This window comes from Gobio gobio (assembly GCF_949357685.1).
Source record: "Gobio gobio genome assembly, chromosome: 2".
Taxonomy (NCBI): domain Eukaryota; kingdom Metazoa; phylum Chordata; class Actinopteri; order Cypriniformes; family Gobionidae; genus Gobio; species Gobio gobio.
The window spans coordinates 28,385,306-28,408,743 of NC_137098.1; the positions used below are offsets into that span (position 1 = coordinate 28,385,306).

The 23,438-nt window shown below is 41.4% G+C and overlaps 1 protein-coding gene across 2 annotated transcripts in view; it reads left to right on the top strand.

Annotated features, from left to right (window-relative positions):
* The first annotated feature begins 8,974 nt into the window (after positions 1 to 8,974).
* tdrd7b (tudor domain containing 7 b) overlaps positions 8,975 to 23,438 on the top strand; it is a 34,383-nt gene continuing 19,919 nt past the window's right edge. Inside the window, exons 1-7 of one of the 2 annotated variants that reach the window (XM_079810457.1) lie at positions 8,975 to 9,137; positions 14,346 to 14,552; positions 14,638 to 14,782; positions 16,987 to 17,176; positions 20,785 to 20,867; positions 21,338 to 21,561; positions 22,626 to 23,194. In XM_079810457.1, coding sequence (XP_079666583.1) covers positions 14,346 to 14,552; positions 14,638 to 14,782; positions 16,987 to 17,176; positions 20,785 to 20,867; positions 21,338 to 21,561; positions 22,626 to 23,194 — 1,418 coding nt within the window. In that variant the 5' untranslated portion in view covers positions 8,975 to 9,137. Of the gene's footprint in view, positions 9,138 to 14,345; positions 14,553 to 14,637; positions 14,783 to 15,388; positions 15,689 to 16,986; positions 17,177 to 20,784; positions 20,868 to 21,337; positions 21,562 to 22,625; positions 23,195 to 23,438 lie in introns of those variants that run through there. The other variant, XM_079810458.1, reaches the window with a different exon arrangement.

Sequence of the window (23,438 nt, forward strand, 5' to 3'; positions counted from 1 at the left end):
TTTTGACTAGTGAACGTACTCGGTTACTCACGTAACCTCGGTTCCCTGAGAGAGGGAACGAGTATTGCGTATGGGAAAACTCCTTTTCTCGAGAATTTGAAGCAAAAACGTTATTCTATAAAGTGTCTATGGAAAACGCAGTGCCGCTGCACAGCCGATAGACCAGCGCGAGCTGCGCGCTGATTGGCTGTGGAGTGGGAACTGCATGAACCTATGGCGAGGCGGCAGAGAGAGTGAACCAATAGGGGTCGCTAGAATTCCCGCCGAACAAGGTCTCTAGAATTAGCATATCTAAGGCTATAAAAGACCGTGTTTTGCCATAGGAAATCAGGTTAAAAATCGACTGAAGCGATACCCTGAGAAGCACAAGCACGACGCATTACGCAATACTCGTTCCCTCTCTCAGGGAACCGAGGTTACGTGAGTAACCGAGTACGTTCCCTTTCGAGAGGTCTCTCGTATTGCGAATGGGAACCCAATTTAAAACGCTGTGCGTGCTTAACTGACCCAATGGCCTGAGGCACGTAAGATGGGCAACAGAGAGTCACAGGAGACCAACAAAGTGGGTCTCTTGAGAGGACATGAAGAGTATATAGGCCGGATAGAATCGGGCCATATGATATAGAATTATGACCGGACATAGTCGGGCCTTATAGATATATAGTGTAACACATGTTATGAAAGCTCCAACATGCTTGTGAGAACTTATCATGTATGAATAACAGGGAGACCAGACGCATCGGGTCTAGATAATAACGATAGGCAATACCTATTAAATGGAGATAATCCCAGCTTGTAAAGCGGGGACTTCCAGTTTATAAAATCTGATAAAAGTGGACGGAGAGGCCCAGCCTGCCGCCGCACAGATATCTTCTAGCGGTATGCCACGTGACCATGCCCATGACGAGGCCATGCTTCTAGTAGAATGGGCTTTAATGCCTATAGGGCAAGTTAGGTCTTTAGACTTATAAGCCATAGAGATGGCGTCCACTATCCAGTGTGACAGTCTCTGCTTCGTGACAGCTTAGCCTTTAGTGCGGCCACCGAAGCACACAAAGAGCTGTTCCGATTGCCTGAAAGTGCTATGGCGGCAACGTACACTTTGAGCGTGGAGGGGGATCGACCCGCGTCCATTAGCTCTTGAAGGAAGGCGAGAACTTCTGCCACCTTGCACGAGCATGCGTCAAGGTTTCGTGCTGTACACCAGTTAGAGAATACCGACCATTTCAGTGCATAGAGCCGCCTGGTTGTGGGTGCTCTAGCTTCAGAAATAGTATTTAGAACTCTTTCAGAAAGGTTCATGGGTATTGGTTGATGGGCCAAACGTGGAGAGCCCACAGTTCGGGGTGGGGATGCCAAATTTTCCTCTTCGCCTGCGTGAGGAGGTCTTTCCTCAGCGGAATGGGCCATGGGACTGTGTCTGACATGAGAGTCAGTTTGGAGACCCATATTTGATTCTTCCACAACGGGGCTATTAAGAGCACTATGGAATTGGTTTCCCTGATCTATTTGATGGCCTGCGGCAACATCGCGATCGGAGGAAAAGCATACAGAGGGAGACTGGGCCAGACATGGGCCAGCGCATCTCTGCGTTTGGAGTAAAATATTGGGCATGAGCATTGTCTTCTGAGGCGAAAAGTTCTACTTTCGCTTCGCTGAAGGTGCTCCATATCAACTGAATCGTTTGCGGGTGAAGAGACCACTCCCCGGGGGGAATACTGCCTCTGGATAACATATCCGGACCCTGATTCAGAATATCTGGCACGTGAGCCGCCCTCAGGGAGCTCAGGAAGTGCTCTGCCCATAAAAGGAGGTGATTCGCCATGGAATGTAGGGAGCGTGATTTCAGCCTGCCCTGACGATTTATATAGGATACCACTGACATGTTGTCCGTTCGGACCAAGACATGGTGACCCTTTATGTACGGAAGGAAAGCTTTCAGCGATAGGATGGCCGCTTTCATCTCTAGACAGTTTATGTGTAGCCTTTTCTCTGTATTCGCCCACTGGCCAGAGACTGGCTTGCCCTCGTGTCGGGCGCCCCAACCTAGGTTGGACGCGTCTGTCGAGACCACTTTCCGTTTCGTAACTGTACCCATCATAACACCTGTTTGATACCAGGTGGTCGCCTTCCAAGGAGCCAGAGCTTTGACACAGCTGTGGTTCACTTTGATGCGAAACTGGCCTGATCGCCATGCGTGAGCCGGAACGCTGGAGTTTAGCCAGCGTTGGAGGGGACGCATGTGTAATAGACCCAGTTTGAGTACTGCTGATGCCGAGGCCATAAGACCTAGCATCCTCTGAAAACGTTTGAGAGGAACGCAAGCGCCAGCTTTGAATGACTTTGCCATGTTCTGAATAGAGAGGGCGCGCTGTGACGTAAGCCGCGCCGTCATCTGTATTGAGTCTATGACCGTACCCAGAAAAGATATATTCTGGCTGGGAGACATTGAACTCTTGGCGATATTGATCCTGAGGCCCAAACATTCTAGATGGTTGAGGAGCCAGGACTTGTGTATCAACAACTATGCCTCTGATTGGGCTATGACAAGCCAATCGTCGAGGTAGTTGAGTATCCGCATGCCTTTCAGCCTCAGCGGGGCTATGGCTGCGTCCATGCACTTCGTAAAAGCGCGGGGTGCCAGGGATAAACCGAATGGCAGGACTGTGTATTGATAAGCCTGACCCTCGAAGGCGAATCTCAAGAATGGCCTGTGACGGGGCGCTATCTGAATGTGAAAGTATGCATCTTTCAGGTCGACCGTGAACAATCCCCCGGGCGAATGTGCGCGAGGATTTGTTTCACTGTCAGCATCTTGAACGAGCACGTCATAAGCGCTTTGTTCAGATGTCTGAGGTCTAGGATGGGCCGGAGGCCGCCATCCTTTTTTGGAACGAGAAAGTAACGACTGTAAAAGCCTGACTCGCTTTGTGTCGGGTGCACGGTTTCCACCGCTCCCTTCTCTAAAAGTTTCGATACCTCGGCGCGGAGCACGTGACTCACGCTGCCTTTCACTGAGGTCTCGACCACGGCGCGAAAGCGCGGGGGTCTGCGAGCGAACTGTAGCGAGTAACCTCGTTTTATTATGTTGTCAACACCCAATCTGATATACCGGGGATGGCCTGCCAGGCCTGGGCCCGTGAAGCCAGGGGTTGAATTTGAATTGGGGGCGGGCCGCTTAGTGATAGGGACCCGGTAACCCGTATGTTTTGTGCTTGCAACACTGTGGGTTAGTGTTTATGTTTGGCGGCGTGCATTGTGTAGTGGGCGCGCACATTACATTTTTGGCACAGGACAGCGTGTGAGCTGTGTGGGGGGTGCTTGAGTGTAGGGGTGCTGACTGTACAGTGGGCACATTGTCTACATAGAAAAAGCTCTTTTTGAGATTTATTTGGGTCGCCGTGAGAACGGCGTTTGTGTGCAGGCGAGCGCTTTTGATAATGGGCTCGTTGGCTGCAAAAACTGAGTCGGCAGTCACCTGGTTGCAGGGAACTGTGAGACTGAGAGAGTGTGGTGGGGGTCCAGCCGAAGCGGGACCTGGCCACCTTCTTTTCTCCCTTACGGCTAGGACGGCTTCGGTGGCTCGGGTCTCGACGCAGATTTGGGTCGAGGTCCCCGGGACTCAGGCTGTCTGCCGCGGCTTGCAGAGCGTGAGCGCTGCCGATTCCTGGATCCCGAACGTGGCCGAGAAGACGGCGGCGCCGTGTTAGTGGGTTGAGGGGGCGGCGCTTTGCGGCGGCCAGAGGAAGAGCAGGAACGTTTGGGCAGAAAGTGCTTCAAGGCTTGCAACACTTTCTGAGCCTCAGTGAAACGCACGGCGAAGCCAACGACCGCCGGACCGAACAAACCGGAGGAGGTAATGGGAGCATCCAGAAAGGAGGCTTTGTCCACGTCCTTCATGTCGGTGAGGTTCAGCCACAAGTGGCGCTCCAGAACGGTCAGGTTGGCCATAGTCCTCCCGATAGCCTGCGCGTTAGATTTGGTTGCGCGTAGGGCTAAATCAGTGGCGCTGCGCAAGTCGCTCAAGATCTCAGAATCAGGAACAGACTCGTCCAGAGAGCGGAGAAGTTTGGCCTGATACACTTGAAGGACAGCCATGGTGTGGAGCGCCGAAGCAGCTTGGCCAGCGGAGGTGTATGCTCGACTGGCGAAAGCTGAGGTGGATCGACATGGTTTGGAGGGGTGTTGAGCCCTGGTCTGCCATCCTCTGGAGGAGGGCGGACAGAAGTGCGCAGCGACCGCTTCTTCGAGGGGAGGAAAACCCTCGTATCCTTTTTCCTTAGCGCCTTCAACAGAGGAGAGCGCAGAGGAAAACGCAGACTTAGCACGCGACGAGTAGGGGGCTTTCCAAGCCTTCGTCATCTCGTCGTGAACCTCCGGGAAGAAGGGGGCGGGCTTTTGAGGAGAGGAAAGGCGACGACTTTGGAGATACCACTCGTCCAGCCTACTCCGTGGTGCTTCAGCTGGGTGGGACCACTCGAGCCCGAGGTCCTCCACGGCCTTAGTGAGCACTCGGATCATCTCCTTGTCAAAGCTGGCTCTAGCGTTAGTGGCAGTCTGCGTCGAAGCGGGCTCCGAGACAGAGTCTGACCACTCGCTGCCAGATGCAGCCAGTGAAAGGCTGTCCTCCCCCTCTTCTTCATCACCTACTGGTCCACCGAAAGAGACAAAACAGGCCACTGCAGGTGAGGGGCGCTGTTCCTCCTGGGTGAACTTCACCGGCGAGAGCGAGGCACGTGGAGAAGTACTCGGCAACGGCAACACACACAAATAACACAGACAGAAATAAAGGATATATCGCCGGATGGCGCAGCTGGAACGGCAGGCGGCTGAAGGCGGAGACCGAGCGGGAATCCGATGTCGTCAGGGCTGCAGAGAAGTTCCGCTGAGTGCTGTGCGACGGTCGGTCAACCGGAGGTCAACGAAGGTATTGCTGAAGGAGATTAAATCTGATTTCCTATGGCAAAACACGGTCTTTTATAGCCTTAGATATGCTAATTCTAGAGACCTTGTTCGGCGGGAATTCTAGCGACCCCTATTGGTTCGCTCTCTCTGCCGCCTCGCCATAGGTTCATGCAGTTCCCACTGCACAGCCAATCAGTGCGCAGCTCGCGCTGGTCTATCGGCTGTGCAGCGGCACTGCGTTTTACATAGACACTTTATAGAATAAAGTTTTTGCTTCATATTCTCGAGAAAAGTAGTTTTCCCATACGCAATACGAGAGACCTCTCGAAAGGGAACTCATTGTCATGTTTAAGAAACCAGTTTGAGATGATTTGAGCTTTGTGACATGCCACGTTATTCTGCTGGAAGTAGCCATCAGAAGATGGATATACTGTGATCATAAAGGGATGGACATGGTCAGGACCAATACTCAGGTAGGATGTGGCATTTAAATGATGCTCAATTGATACTAAGGGGCCCAAAGTGTGCCCAACAATATCCCACACGCACAGTTTCCTGGTCATAGCTGACAGGAGTGGCACCCGGCGTGGTCTTCGGCTGCTGTTGCCCATCTGCTTCAAGGTTCAACATGTGCTCTTCTGCAGACCTCGGCTGTAAAAATTTGCGTTACTGTTGCCTCTCTATCAGCTTGAACCAGTCTGGCCATGACCTCTGGCATCAACAAAGCATTTTTATCACAGAACTGCCACTCACTGGATATTTTCTCTTTTTCAGACCATTCTCTGTAAACCCTAGAGATGATTGTGCATGAAAATCCCAGTAGATCAGTGGTATTCCAGGCCGTCTAGCCCATCTGGCATCAACAACCACTTCTTCCCCATTCTGATGCTCAGTTTGAATGTCAGCAGATAGTCTTGATCTTGTCGACATGCCTAAATGCACTTTGCAAGTTGCTACCATGTGGTTGGCTGATTAGATATTTGCGTTAACGAGCAGTTAAAAAGTGGGCACAATACAGAATACACAATATTACACAATACAAGTGTCACAATACAAAAGAAAAAAGTATCGAAACTTCTGTTTCATGTCAACTTTAACTGTGAATATTATAAACAATATGCTATTTTAAACATTAAAAACACATTTAAGTGTTGAAAAGCACTTCTTCTGTGTGTTTTCCAAGCCCAAACTGTAAAGGATGGCATTAACAACTCCAAGATCATGGGTTGGATTTCCAGAACTGAACACGCATTAACATCAATACAGTGTCAGTTTGTAAAGAGTCTGCACAAATGTAAATACCCTCAAATGGTAGCCTAGTTCAGAAACCGCAATAACAAAATGCATAAGCATTTTTTTGTTTTGTTTCTGGTTTGTGCAGCTGCCTTTAAGCGAGGAGGGTTTCTGGACAGAAAAAAGGTCAAATGCATTGTGGAAATGGCAATTATTATTAACCAGATTACTCAAAATTATTATCTATTTGGCACATTTTTATTTTAACTAATCACTATTTTTTTTTAATTCACTAGGGTTTGACGTATCTCAGTGTCATTATTCAGATAAGTAGCCCACAAACGTTTGTTAAATCTTAAGATTGTCTCGTGATAGTTGTAACTTTTCTCAGAGCCAGGGCCGGATTAACCATTAGGGCAACTGGTCACTTGCCCAGGGGCACAGGACATCTAAGGGGCCCTGGGCACTGTCAAATATTATGTTAGATCACGTTATAAACGCAATCCTCACTTTCCTAATAATATGCAGATTTTTGCAACCCGTTCGATCAAAATATTATGTTAAATCACGTCAAAAACAGTGTGTGTAGCTTCTTAAGCTGCTGCGCAGCGAGAGGACGAGCTGTCACGCCGAATCACGTGACTTGAAGCTCTGAAATCAGCTGTTGAGGCGGGTGGACAAAATTTGGCCTGGTTTGGGGTCAGTTTGGTTGTTTTCAAACATCTACATTTTATAGTCTAATTGGTTAATAATAAACTCAAGTGTGCATCATGACACACACCGGCCCACATCCCCTTCTCTATGACGTAGAGTCAGCTGGCGTTGGTGTTGACGTCGCCGACGAGCACGCACTTTCAGCCAATCAGCGATAAGCAGGGAGTCGCGACTCGCGCTCATTCATGACAGGTTTTCAGCGCGAAATTGTAGCTGGATATCAAATGATCGCTATGCCAAAGTGGCATAAATATGTAAGTTATCTACAGTAATGAGTGGGAGAGTGACCCAACTCTCAAAACGTGGATTACACCTGTGACTCAAAGACTCTTACATATAACTAACTCAAAGAGCACGGTTGAATGATTGAATTGAAATAGTATATGACTCCTGTCCATCATGGTGTGCACACTGGCCTGATCAGGACATCTGCACCTTTTAAAGCGTCTAGACTGCGCTGTACTCGTCCCAACAGCTGCTGAAAGAGGTTTGAATCAACGATTAATCCATTTTGACTGTGTTAAGTTCTGCGTTATGTTCTATAAATATTGTAGCCTACTTCACGAAAGACATAACGTTACTGTAGTTCTATCTGAAGTTAAACACAAAGGTAAACGCATTATTGTTGTTAATTTTTTATTGTACAGTATCAGTGAATGACACATTTTGGCTGTGGTGTGTGCAGTAAAGTGTTCGTAATGCCTGCTAATTACATTGTTTATTCCGATTATATTGGGCACTTTTTGCACTTAAATGATGCATGTGTTTTTCCATGGGTTAAAATCATTGGTTAATTTCGTGATTTTGACAGTTTCCACTTGGACATTTTAGTCATGCATGACTGTTTTTGAATGCCCTGTTTTGATCCATTTTCCTGAGAAACTTTTTTTATTTTAATTTTATTTTGACATTATTTGGTTTTAAGGAGATACAATGGTGCTAATCAGCCTTGATTGACATGGCAATAAAATTATATAACATTATTTTGGCAGTTCAAATTGCGTCTATTTCTTGAATAGGGTGGGTTTTAGTGAGTTTTTTGGCTTGAAATCGTCGACCCAATCAGTCAACACTGTCTGAAATTTAAATAGGAGCGCTAAAAGAAAATTTAAAAGAGAAAATTAATTGAAATTAGTCAACATTGTGAAACATATTCCAAAAATAGCCACAATTTCACATTGTAGCATTTTAGAAATAAAAAATCTCTGGTTTTAAGTTAAGGCTTCAATAGCGGTCTGCTTTATTTCACTGTTGCAGTCAAAATATAATTGATTGGCTATATTGAAACATTTAATAATTACTCTGTAGCAGCCACCAAGTTCTGTGAAAGATTCATTGTAAAAAGTTATGTTAAACATTAGTGCATCATTAGTGTTCTGTCTCTTGAATGCACTTTATGCTGAGGCTATTACATACATCGCCACTGAGCATTGCAGAAGCCTGATTTGTTAGTATAGAAGTATAGGCTATATGCTCTTGGTGATAACGACTTTGCGATTGTTGCTTTGGGGCAGGTGCAGGGGCAGGGGGGGCCCTTGAGTCTTGTTGCCCAGGGCACAAGAAATTGTTAATCCGGCCCTGCTCAGAGCTGGTCGTAATGGACCCAATAACAATCGTTAAAGCGATTAAAATTAGTTTATAAAGATATCAAATTGGATTAGTGTATCAGAAGCCTTTCTTTGTAATTAAAATAGGCCTATTTAAACGACCTCTTGAGGTTTTAATGGTGCACTCGGGTTTCTGAACCGCCGAGCGCCCTCTGGTGGTAAACCCGGTGGCCTTCTCCTCCTGCTCGATGTTTTGATAATAGTCTGCATATCTGAATTACTATTATGTTATAAAAAATCTTTAAAATGACAGATATTCTACTAACAAGGGCACTAATTCGATACTGATTTTTTAAATCAAAGTAAATTACAATCAAACGTTATTTTCATGAACAAAGAAATCACAAACATTTGAATGCTGTTTTATTGCATTAAAACCGTGCAGTAGAACACAGTGGCCTACAGTACGGTAGAAATAAATAAAATAAAAGCAGTGCTAATGTAATTGTTTTGAATTATGTACAGTAAAGCTGGCAGGCAGTTGTACCTGCTTATGCGGTGTGTAGTGCGCATGCGGGTTGTGTGTATTACAGATGGGATGGTGTGAGTAGCTTCAGCGGGACTGCCAGTCTGCCACACACACTGCCTGCGGGACAGACCGCGAGGAGGACACCGGCCGCGACCAGTGTCAAAAAGCCATTCGCTGTCATCTCAACCGGCCTACATCCATATAGAGCGGTAAGACTCAAGACATTGTGGACATTTCTGGACTCGCCGCTTTATATTTAAGCAGCTTTGCCTTTGGTGGAAGAGATAGACGCGTCCGAGTGTCAGTTTATTGAAACTTTGATTGACAGTAAACTAAAGTCTGCAAATATTAACCAGGTTCAAATCAGTGAAATAAAACTGAAACACATTTAAAACAAGTATATAGTGAGATATTTGGGATTTCATGACCGGAGGACAACGCTCGCGACAATAGTTCAAATTCAATAGGCAAATTCTTTAGCACACTGAAGATTTGCATCCATTTTATGTCAGCTATCATGCTGTAAATACACCAACTTACATAGAACTTTAAATCAATCAAGTCGTCTAACTATAAAAGATCTGTGTAAAATAGAATAGGATATAAGTTTTGATGGCGACTGCTGTCCACGATGAAGGGTGTGTCTCTGTATTGAAAACAGCGGCACGTCAACGTTCCAAACGTGTGGTTCACACACGAGCTCTGCCCTTTCTACTCCCATTACTTTCTCTTTCATTTCATGGGAGATGCGATCGGTGTCACAGGTGTGTTGGCAGATAACACGGACATTTTAACACGGATGTAACGTAATGTTTTAGATTAAAATGGATGTAGAACGGAAATGAAATGTCACAACAATTAAGGTTTGCAGTCCAGTTAAATGCTGTTATAATTCAACATGACACATGCTGTCACTATACTTGACATGTCATGTCAACTAACAGGGCATTTATTACAGACATGATTATCTATATTTAACTGTTTTTCTTCTTCTTCTTTGAAAACTACACTTACCTTAGATGCAAGGATACAACACTTGCTTCTGTGCATATAACAGTCTTTATGAAATATATATATATATATATATATATATATATATATATATATATATATATATATATATATATATATATATATATATATATATATATAATAGAATAACATTTATAAAATAAAAGGCCCCTTAACTCTACTTCAAAAAAGTACACTTTCTTAACCCACTTAAGCAAACTTGATAAAAGTGCACTTTGTAATAATGTCAAATTAAAAGTTTTACTGGTAACACTTTATTTTAAAGTGTCTGTGTTACAATGGAATCATACATTTAAGAACTGAGTAATAATAGTTAACTACATGTACTTACTATAGGGTTAGGAAGAATTAGGGTTTGGTTTAGGGTTAGTTGCATGTAAATATGCACAATTTATTAGCATAACACGATGTGTAACTTGACACTAAAAGAAAGTCTTAATATTTTACTTTAAACTTTTGTTGTGCTTTAAAGAAGTACACTTATTGTGTTGACTAAAATACTAAAGCAAATGTACTTGGTTATAATTTTAACAGAATTAATATATAGCCTAAATGTACTAAACAACTGCATCTTAATCTTTTCAAATGTGTACTTACACATATATTTAAATACATTACATAATTGTCTCATTAGAAATTACATTAAAGTATATTTTAGTTTACATAAATGCTTGTGGAATCATTCAACAGTACACTTTAACGATATTTCGAAGACAATATAATTATGAAATTGTATGTAGGTCCTACTTAAGTGTTTCAAAAAACCCTAGTTCTAGTTCAAGTTTAATAAATGTAAAATATAATACATTTTCATTTAATTGCAATATGCAAATATGCAATTGTGTGAAAACATTACATTCAGATCACACTCAAATATATTCTTTTAAAGTGTATTATTAATGTAATAAGTACTCTTTTTTTTTAAATATGCTAAATTGTTCACAAGGGTTTGAATGTGGTCTCTTTGTATACTTGCTGATTTAAACTGCTGGGGTTGGCTCTGACTCTTGGTTTCTTGAACATAAGCCATTTTGACTGACATAAAAGAATAAACAATGTGAAAGTGATGATCCATTTGTGCTGAGTAACTGTCTGGTTGTGACTGGCTAGTCCAGAAGGCAGTGTGCATTGCTCAATTCATTAGTCACATCAGCAATACCACCATGTAAGAATAAAATGACATGAAGTGACAATAGTACAGCAATTGCATGATCTTACTGGCTATTGGTTGATTTGGACAAACAAGACATGATGCGATCTACTCGAAATGAGTTTAACTGTTTGTCAGCAATCAGATCATTGTTGTCCAGTAGCTTTCTATGTGTTGTAATCAATAACACTCTTCAACTTAGAGAAGATCAATGCAGGATCTACAGCTTTAACTCATAAATCCATTAACAGTCAAGCGTGACCTCTGACCGGGTCCTCTAGCCTTGTATGTTCTGCTAATGTGTGGCTTTACAATGATCTGTTGGTGTGAAAGTGTGTTATTGGTATCAAGTGTAAATGTACAACACTACCATTCAAAGGTTTGGGGTCTGTACAGTGTATTTTTTAAAAATAAATTATTACTAAGAAAGGATGCATTAAATTGATCACTTTTTATTCATCAAACATTGTTATTACGGTTTCTGTGAACATAAGCAGCACAACTGTTCGCAAAATTGATGAATGATAATAAGAAATGTTACTTGAGCAGCAAATTAGCATTTTAGAATGATTTCTGCACGATCATGTGACCCTACAGTCACAGTAAATGTATTAAACTACACAAAACTAAGGAAAACTCTGGAATATTAAAAACAAATGGAGCTAAATGAAACAGGTGAAACTAATCAGTACCTGTGCTGTGGAAACAAAACTAGGTCATAATCAGTGGCCGAAATCGTCCCCTATACCCTCAAATAGGGCATTATTTGGCGGGATAGCCATTTGTCCGAAAACATAGTGTGCATTATCAAGTGCACTCATTCAATTCCGTAACGCACCACAATGAGTATACAACTGATGTACACTCACTGACTAGATAATACCCATAATGCACTGACCAGATGTCACCCACAGCTGAATCATTCATCCATAGGCGTCGATTTCGGGGGGGACGGGGGGGACGCGTACCCACCAGATTTCGTCATGAGTCCTTTTGTACCCACCACTTTTTTTTTTTATTTTTTAACCTCGAGTTCAATTTTGCGGTGAAGCATTGCTGACACACATATTATTTTTTCCACTCAATTGTGTCGTAATAACGATATCTTATGTCGTTTTAACTACATCTTTTCTCATAATAACGAGATCTTATGTCGTTTTAACGACATCTTTTGTTGTAAAAACGTTTGAAAAGCAGAAGCAAGCTCCGTAAAATAGGCTCTTCCGCTGCCTGTATCAGTGGCAGTGCCCATAACACGAAATTGTTGTAATGGATTGATGTAGCCTATACAGTTCTTAACAGCCATGGGTAGCAGGTGCCATGGACCGCTCATGATTTAGCGTAATGACGGACCCCGGTGCAGCCACAAATATCATAATTATCTATAGGCTAGGCCTACTGTAATTGAGACATTCAAGAAATGTATTAAAAAGAAAGACGCTTTCAGCCTTACTCAAAGTAGAGCCCTACATTTCTGCCCGAGCCCGACGGGCCCCGACTTTTTTACGCCCTAGGGCCGGGGCTTCGGGCCAATTTTCCAGTCATAGCCTACCTCAGACGCGGGCTGGGCTTCGGGCTTTTTTAGGCTATAGGACGGCGCTATGCAACACGCATCGCCGCAAATGTGTAAAGCAAGCCAACACGCAAACTGCCACAAGTGAAACTGAAAATAAGCTAAGTTTTAGATGCTCAAAAGCACAATCATCTTCATTAAAATTAATGAGACTAAATGCTCTTACCAGTGTTTAGGTCGCTCGTTCTCATAATGCGGTCTTTGATGTTGAAAAGAGCTGATGAATAAAATACTCATAGGCTATCGGTTGATTTCGTTGACATGAACTCCGTTAAATGTGCATATAGCACGGGAATTGAAGATCGGATATATATTCATTTCGCGGAGAGGTGTAGCCTAAGGTAAGACAACCAGCATGTTTTTTATTTTTAATTATTTGTTTAGATTGTGTAGCCCGTTTTGTTTGCGCGCGCCGTTGCGATCTGCCTGCCTCATCTTGTCAAAAATGCCTTTTTACTGTGATGGTGGTGATAATAGGCTAAACGTTTAAACGATGCTTTAAGTGTTTTTATGGATTTAATAAGCAAGACAAGTCAAGTGTTGATTTCAGAGGCTAAAGTGTTGGGTTAACTCACTGTCGGCCGCTGGCCGCTTGGTCGTCACTTTAAAAAGCAAAAACTTTAGTTTAACAAACATTAAATGCTTTAAACATTTTTCTAAATTAACTTAATAAAGAAACAAAACGAAATATATCTACTTTGACATTAAAAACAAACCTGAACTATTTTAATGGCTGTAACTAATGTGTAATAGGGAGGATAAAAAAAACACGGGCTCCAGTGGGACTCTGATAATGAAGTGGTAAAAAAAATTGCAAAAATGAAAAATATTAAAGAATTCGCGGGGCGCTTTCGTCGGCATGAGTAAGATAGGCTATAAGACCCGCAATATGTCTCTCATCTGACATTTTTATTTATTTACATTAGTAAGCTGCAGGACATAGTCTTTCAAAACATGACCTGCGCGAAAGAGAAAAAAAAATGTACCCAGCACTTCTGAAAATGCACTTCTGAATGCGTCTCTGTCCCCAGCACATTTCAAACCAAACTGACGCCCATGCATTCATCCATTCATTTTCCAAACGCTGGTCCAATGTGGGTACAGCGTAATATCATACAGGTATAAATTCCTTTTTAATTGATTATTAAATTGTTTAATTAAGGTTTATACATCCATGACAGTTTAAGATACATCTTTTCATTACTACTGGAGCTGCCAGTTTGCTACGTTTTTGAAATTATTATTTAACAGCAAACACAAATTATGGAAAAGAGACAGACTTTCCGGCGCACTCAGTGTCCGAATTCACTCACTCGTTTTCATTCACTCCCTTAAATGAACTATATTGGTGAACTAATGTAAGGAATAGTGAACAAGGGTATAGAGGGTGATTTCGTACACAGCTAGTAACTCAAACTAGGGCATAATCAGTAACTTAGGAAACAGAAAAGAATCACAGGAAGTAAACGGAAGGAGAACAGCAAATAAACTGTCCACAGAAAAGAATAAAGCCCTAACAATTTCTCAATATTGCTGTTTTTACTATATCTTTGATCAAATAAATGCAGCAAAAGACATTAGAAAGTCTTGTGGACCCCAAACTTTTGAACGGTAGTTTTATCAAGACCAAATCCAACACTGTGACTTTTTGTTGTTTTTAAGATGGCGGATGAAGAACTGGTGAAGAAGATGGTACGGGCAGTGCTCCAGTCCAGCAAGAGTGGCGTGTCACTCTCCAACCTGCAGTTAGAGTATAAAGACCTGACGGGTGAGCTCATACCGTATAAACAGATGGGGTATGCCACGCTGGATGCCCTCCTGCACAGCATGCCTTCGGTCGTGAAGCTGGATAAAAGGCAGTCTGGGGAGGTAAGACTCTCACTTACCTTTTGTAATTCACTAATTCAGCAGGTAAATGTGAATACTAAAATGTTAAATGGTTAAAAACCCATAGGTGGTGTGCCATGCTATCACAGGGAACGAAATGGCCCACATTACTAAGTTTGCGGCCCGTCAGCGCACGGCAAAGAAGACCGGGCGACCTCAGATGGTGAACTGTCAAATGAGAGTCAAACCTGCTGCTCCTCTTCTGCTGAACGGTGAGACTCTTGTCTGTTTTGTTCATTTCAACGGTGCACGGACGCAACACTTGTTGTAATGCGTTATCCAGAAGACAGGTACATTATAAATCATTATGTTTGATGTATTGACTATGACTAACATACTAAAGTGCTTGATTATAACTGTAGTGTGTTATTCAATATTACATTTAAAGTTAACATATTTTAAATGTACAAATTTCAATAGTTTCAACGTTTGTTTTTTAGTTTTTAGTTTACAGTTATGTTTCATAATTTGTAATGTGTTATCCAGAAGACATTATATAGAGGACATTATCTAAAGTCCTGTGCATCTCGTGTCTTTTTTGGTTGTGCATATGGCCTATTTAAACTCCTCTGAGGATGTGAGCGCGGTTCTGGGTGTACTAAGAATAAAGCTCTGCATTAGATCATTCAGATTACAGGTTGCGACTGTTCTGGGAACTGCAAACACACTGTCAGCTCCGGTATTTTCACGCTCACGCTGTCTCTTGATCAGTGACTCAGTACTGACTTTGCTTGCCGTGATACAGCAGAAAGCCGGCATTTGTATTGACCTAGTGAGAGAGAGAGAGAGAGAGAGGGAGATCTGGAGACTGCAGTGTTGTGAAGAGGTACAGCAGATCCTGCGTGGCTGTTCAGGGGAGGATTGTCTCAAACCGTTTCTTTTTTTTCTCTCTCTCATCTGTTATTTAATGACTCAACTGCTGCTGCTGTGGTGATGCCCTGCCTGTTTCTCTCTTCACCGCCTTGTAGAAACTATCAGCCTGTGGAACGCTTATCTCAGGAGGGCTGTAGACAGTGATAAAGGTGTTAAATTGCTGCCACCTCTCCATGCTAGGCCAGTTGGACGGCTCGCACTTTTAGAAAGCAGTCAGTCATCTGGGTTTACGTTCGGGTTGGAAGGTATGATGTCATTCTGTTACAGTCAGGTTAGGGGTGTGATGTCATGCTGAATGTGTATATATAAGAAAAAATGGGTTTTAAGTCATAGCCTCTGGTTGATTGATATGATGTAAATGTACCGTTGTTGCATTTCATATGCTTAGTTTTCAAGAATGTATATAGAGGAGGGTCATATTTTTGTTTCATGCCCTAATTTCTGTTGATAATGCTGTATAGTGGGTTTCCTGAAACTTCATGGTTCTTTTGTTTGAGAATGTGTTATCTGATTGAAGTGCACTGATTGTTTGTGAAGCACACTGACACGTTTGCCTTACAATGCTTCATCAGCTAGATTTAAGCTCGACAAAGTTACATACCTGATGTTTTTTATAGTTGCTGTAATCATTTTTTAAAGGGACAGTTCACCCCAAAATTGAAAAATCTGTTATAGTTTATTCTCCCTCATGTTCCAAGCTTTATAAAGGCAGTGAATTGTTATTTTGTTTCAGGCAGAAGCTAGATATTTTAAGTTTTAAATATGGATATTTTTCTTACACAAACGCATCGCTTCGCTTCAGAAGGCCTTTATTAACACCCTGGAGCCGTGTGGAGCAGTTATATGATGGATGGATGCACTTTTATGGACTCGACCAATGAAACAACAATTCACTGCCATTATAAAGCTTGGAAGAGCCAGGACATTTTTAATATAACTCTGATTTTATTCATCTGAAAGAAGAATGTCGTATACACCTAGGATGACTCGAGGGTGAGTAAATCATGGGCTAATTTTCATTTTTGGGTGAACTAATCCTTTAATCATGTAACAGACACTTTTATCCAATGCGACAATGCAATTGAGGAGAGGAATAGAAGCATTCAAACCAAAAGTAGGGCAACAATATGCAAACGCTGTGACTGGTCTCAGTTAGTCAAGCACAGTACACATAGCAATTTTTTTAGTAACTCTGCAGCTCGGGTTGAGATAGTCGATAATTCACTGGCTTAAAGCAGTCAAAGTACAAATTTTGTGTATAGGGGTGCAAACTCAGTGCAATATCCTGCAATAATACTATTGTCAATGTGAGAAAGTGTGCTTTAATGGCAGTATGTTGACAGAAATTGTTGTTATAACCAAGAAACAAGGAGACAGTTCCTATCATACACTGTCAATAGGTCACAGGACACTCAAATTCTGTCATAATTCTGTCTCTGTGGATGGGGCCTATTTGGACCAAAACTATGTGTATTATTTTGAGCTATGATTATATTTTGTATAATACTTTTTTGATTTATATATTGTCTCATCTCCTTCATAGCAAAGCCAAGGACATCTCTGAGACAGCCCGATCATCGTGGACGTCTGGGTCGAGGTGGAGGTCGTGGAGGGGGTCATGGAGACACTCGCACTGGAAGCATGAGGGACTCCCAGCCTGATGGGAAAGGCGGCAGACCCCACAACACACCCCCAAACACACCCACAAGAAAACCCTCCCTTCCTTCAGAAAGGTAAAAGTCTCAAAAGAAAAATAGCCAGTCATTTGGAGTTGATAGGTAGGGCTGTGCCGGTAAACGTGACAAACGGCCAAAACACTTTTTTTTTTGTATGTGAATACTGTTTTACGTGAATATTATGACACGAGTGAAGCACAAAGCTTTATTAACAAAATAAATAATAGGTTCGCAATTAAATGTTACATCGCAGCCATGGAAACATATAAATTCATGCTGAACGAGAGAGGTAGGCTTTGTTTGTGAGGTGAGCCAAATTTAAGCTTTGCCTGCGTTTTGCTCACCCGATTTCCACGAATTTAACAATAGGCTTACTCCATTTTATTCTACTGGCATGGAATCTCTTATTTATTTTCCCAAATCTTCATTTATGTCTCTCACAGGGGATTAAACGTTTCTTCCTATTGTTTGCTTTTAATTAGGAGTATATTCGCATCATTTACTGTGGTAAAGTAGAAAACTGTGTAGGACGGATACATTTGACTTCAAATTCTATTTAACACAGTTTGTGCTGGTTTTTAGACTTCAGGTGCGTCAAGTTTATGTGTATAGCGTACTTCATCCGGAGATTTGTAGTTTCGCTTTCTCTCGCAGTGCATAATCAAACAAAGCCTAAAGTTCTTGACCCTGCCAAAGATAAATTCGTCCTTCACACCTTTTACTACAGGCATCAGTTTTGGAACATCTGGAGAAAACATGAAGATATTAGAAAAGCGATGTTCTCTTTCCTGCTCGTGTCCCACATCCCTTTCAGCGCAAATTGCCATACCTCTGTGGGGAAATATAAAACAAACATTTTTTGTTGTAACTAACTTACATATATAATTTATATTACCGTTATTTACTGATATTTATTTAAATGTTTTACAGGCTGTAGTGTGTTGTTTCACTGACGGTCACGGAAGTACTAAAATAAACACTAAAATAAACACGCATGCTTAAATGTTTGAGCCTCGTTCAAAATGTAGTTTTAATTGAGGTGTATGTGTGTGTATATATGTGTGTGTGTGTGTGTTTGTGTATCCCCCCCCCCCCGCCCCAACCATTGCGCCAAAAAAAACTGCCACCGTCACAGCCCTATTGATAGGTAAAACTTTTCATTGTAGCCAGATTAATAGAAACATAAAACAAGTTAAAGTACTTGAAAAACCATATATTGAAAGATAAAAAAGAAGTACAATTCATGTACAGCTGATACCTTCTTACAAAAAAGCATCTTTCAAGTAAGTGCACCCATTGTGTGAGCAGCATTTTGCCGAGCAAGTAGCTGAGAATACAAATCAAGTCCTAATGAGTGAACAGAAATGCCAAGTTCTTTATTTCTTCACAGACTCTTAATTTCCCAGTTTAGCAACTGGATGTCTCTAGCTGTTGTTACTGTCTGACTTGATTGGCAATAACAGAGCATTTCAGCATTTCAGTGTTGTCTGAACCCAGTGCTTATTCAGCAACCGAATGGAGGGTGTTGTCTGTGTGTGTGTGTGTGTGTGTGTGTGTGTGTGTGTGTGTGTGTGTGTGTGTGTGTGTGTGTGTGAGAGAGAACATTTCAGCCAAAAATCATTGAGAGCAAACAACTGACCTCACTCTTTAGAATTGTGTTCTGTATCGCTTACTGTGGCACACACACAATGGCTGTGAGGGTACAGAGGGTGGCAGAGTTAAGCGGGTGTACTGGGTTTTGTTAATCCTCCCTCCATTCTCTCACAGATTAGCCATTCTAAACCAGTCCACAATGAATCAGCACTTTCTCTTCGGTACAGAGTGAGGGGGAGTTTGAGTCATCTGATACCTAGAATCATATGCAATAAGACCTCCACACCCCTGCTTTATCACGCTGCAGTACTTTGCCAAAATGTCTGCTTTTGTCCTTACTATCACCATTGTATTATTTGTTGTATATTGCTGCTGTCCGTTGAGTTTATGACAACGGGACTAGGCTATTTTGCAGTATTAGGCTGACCAATTAACCAGCGATTAGGAGGATAACCAAGCAATAATGAAGTATTAAGAAGCAAATTTGTATTCGCTGAGTAGTATTTGCTATAATAGTATTATTTCTTTAACATAATTCTACTTTGCATAATTTTCCTCTCATAGCTTTTAAAGGGATAGTGTCATTCCAAACCTGAGTGATTTACAGTTGCGATGAAACAAAAAAACTAAATATTTTCTTCCGTATTGTGACACATCTCATTGTAATGGATTATAAAAAAAAATTATGGTACTAACTTCTTTTTAGTCATCAGCTAATGATCAGACTCAAACATGATTGCAACTTTGCAGTCGATTATTGAGGGGTGGGGTTTAAGATTGGAAAAATTGTATACATCACCAGAGAGAAGTCTGTCATTTCACAGGAAGATTGAGTTAAGATATTTCGATTAAACATTACGAGGTCAACAAAATTAAAAAAAAACATGCAAGGAGTCATTCACAATAATATACATGCAATACAAATAGATAGGATGAATGTTCATTTCTCATTTCATGCTTACTTTAATTCATTGGAAAGCAAAATATTTTTGAAGAATCCTAAATATTCCTGTCACTATAATGAAAAGCATTGAGTATCAAATGACACCAAAACAACACGTAAATGTGACCCTGGACCACAAAACCAGTCATAAGTCGCACAGGTATATTTGTGGCAATAGCCAACAATACATTGAATGGGGCAAAATTATCAATTTTTCTTGTCAAAAATCATTAGGATATTAAGTAAAGATCATGTTCCATAGAAGATATTTGGTAAATAAACTACTGTAAATATATCAAAAATGTATTATTAGTAATATGCCTTGCTAAGGACTTCATTTGGACAACTTTAAAGGTGATTTTCTTAACATTTAGATCCTAACAAACCATACATCAATAGAAAGCTGATTTATTCAGCTTTCATATGATGTATAGAAGACAAATATATCATAAGTGGTTCATAGTACTCACGCGCTATATTCCAAGTTTTCTGAAGTCACCAATGAGTTAATTATAATTAATATAATTTTTAGTGGACTGAGGTTGCTTCTTTTGGACCAAAATCAGAACTGGCTGCTTTTTGTCATCCTAAAGAGGATATATAAATACAAAGTTGTTGGCTTTTTCATAATATTGGATATACTCTATCAACAAATTAAATCTTGGGGGAAAAATACTAAAGGCCCGTTCACACCAAGAACGATAACTATAAAGATAACCTTAACTATATGTCTCCTGTCGCATTAAATGCTTGAGGTCTTAAAAGCAGGATGGATTCTGATTGGCTGTCAATGTTTTTATCATTTATCAATTATTCTGAAAGTGATGGCAATGATATCGTTCCTCTCTTCCATTGTCGTTACTTATGGTGTGGCTATTCTTTTATATTTAGAACGATTTTTAGAACTATATCTTATCGTTATCATTATAGTTATCGGCCTTTGTGTGAACGGGCCTTAAGTTGTAATCTTGCTGTATATAATCTAAAACATAGAAAGCATAGAACAGCTGAAAAAGAAAGCAGAAGACCGGAAAGCATGGCGAGAGACAACCCATCTTTTACTAACAAATTGATATTTTACAGATATTAGCCGTTTTCTTTACTTTAATCTCTTGTTTTATTTTTCAAGATCAGACAAAAGGATGACCCTTCCTTCCAGATTCCAGAAAGAAGTTCATACCCATCTCTCCCGAAATCCACAGCAGAGCAATGGTGAGCATAATTTGGGTGGAAAAGAGTTAAATATGCAGACCTCCTAAACATTCTTAACCACAAGAAGCTCCTTTAAATGTTACAATTATACTGGAGTCCATAGCAGCTTAACTTCCTGTCCCAGAAAACATTCCATGGGATGTTCATTAAGGATGAAAAGAAAACAGTCATCATCTGTCTCAAGCAGGAAAAAGCTCCTGCTGTTACACAGAGGGATCCCTCAGGTCTACATACCTTCAGTTCTGAATCCTGATGTTGCTGTTAGTTATATCTTAAAGCGATAGTTCACCCGAAAATTGTCATTAATAGAAAGTCATATTTGTCTTGAGAGACCTGAGGGTATATAAAAAAATGACTATTAATTTTTGGGTGACCAGCTCCTTTTATGTACAGGAATATGACTTTATTAGATGGTTTGTCAATGCAGAATTGTTACTAAGCTGCAACATTTATGTTGTTGATATTTCTAGCCCCTTCTAACCTGAATGAAAACACAACTCCAGCAAAACCCAGACTGCCTCATTCTGCGCCTTACAGTCCCAAGTTGGTGCAGTCCCATCTTAAAGAGGTTCTTAACAAGCACAGCAATGGCCTCTGGGTATCCAAGCTGCCTCAGCTGTATCGGGAGCATTACAAACAAGATCTACCCAGTGAAGCCCTTAAAGATCTGGAACATTGGACTCACATTTGCACTGTAAGTTGATCAATATATCCTGAATAGCCCAAGTCTGTCTGATGGCATAAGGGCACATTAGCTGGCATTATGTATTAATTTTGGCATTATTAATTTGGCATGTATTAATCAAGTCATGAGAATCTGTTTATGACAATTTTTAAAACATAAAATGACCTTGCCATTTCAAAAAAGCGTTTTCACACCTGGCTTGTTTGGACTGCTTTTTGAGAACCTGGCACATTTTTTCCATAAATTCGGTTTGTTTAGGATTATTTGAACACAGCAACCAAACACTTGGACTCACACCAAAATAATCTGTCCATAATTGTCTGAACAAGGTGGTCTCATTCTGATTTCTGAACTCTGGAGCGGGGGACGCTGGGGCGACAAAGCAATCCGACTAAACGACTAACCAAACAAGCTGTATAATAATTCATAATGGGAAATGCATTACATAAAAAACTGAAGTGACTAATTCTGTGGGTGAGCACATTACTGCTTCATCCAAAAATGTTGTTACTCTTCTCCAATACGGGTGAAGAATGCTGTCCCGACAAAGCCTTCATTTCTGCTCTAACTGATACATTATATATGATATAAATATTAGAGTGGGATTCAAAGCTTCTTTACATTCATACATGTGCCTATGTAATGACAGCTAGTTGGAGCTAATTTGTCAGTCCATCTTGATGAATGAACAGAACATAAACACGTTCACTCTAACCAATGAGAGGACAGTTGTACTTGGGACACTCTAAAATGTTGCCTTATTAAACCGAATCAAAGAGATCAAACAATAGACAGGTCTGAAAACGTCCTGAGACCAAGTCAAAGATCCAAACCCAGTAACATATGACCACCCACATTTCCTTGATACGTTGTTGATCCTGACTGTGTGTAAAAATCTACACATTTTGGGTTGGAGAGAAAGTGGAAAATGGTCAAGAAAAATAAATTGACTATTTGTCTCAAAAAGCCTTAACATTATAAGGGGGCCACCGGAAAATGTTGAATTAATAATAAATGAGCTCTGTGTAGTTAGCCCTTGGAATATGAATGCTGTCTTGTTGTTTGGTTTACAGGTGGAGAAACCATGCAGCAGCAAACCTCAAGAGTTGCTTCTGTACCCTGCTAAAGAAACTAGCCAGATTACCCCACATAACGCTGCTACACCCTCCACACATGACAAATCCCCATCTCATCACAAAAAACCTCAGATTCAAAGAACATCTTCCGCCTCCAAATCAAGCTCTCCGGCGTCCCCCAAGGCTCTATCTCCGGACCTCAAGCAGAAGCTTGGAGAGCTGCTCTTGAAATACAGCAGTGGTCTGTGGGCCCACGCTCTGCCTAAACTCTATCAGGACACATATAAATGTAAGCTACCAGAGTTTGTGCTGGACCACCTCACCCTGCTTTCAGATATATGCACGATTGACTACCCCATGCCAGACAACCCCAAAAGAGCAATTCTGTATGCAAAAGTAGTGGAGGATGAGAACCGTAACCAGTCAGCATTGCCTGGCTCAGAGACAAAAGCAACAGCAGAGCTCCGCTTGAGCAGCCAGAATGTTCCTCCTCTTGTCATCCCTAGAGAGGAGTACCCTTCTGTCCTGGTGGTTGAAGCAAGTGACACAAACAGCGTCATTCTGAGGTGCGGTTTAAGATCACTATCCAGAGGTGTGACCCTGGTTAATAAACTTCATATACTGTAGAACCAGATGCCATTGCATTTTGACAGTAAACAGAGGGCCACAGTTTAGTTCTTCAAGAAAAATACTTTTCTGCTTCAAATAAAATTGGTTATAATGTTTCTATTAATCTCAGAGCAGGTTGAATTGGATTAGAGCTTAGAATTTTTGGAAATGTCTACGAAGGAAAAATATTTTAGGGCACTG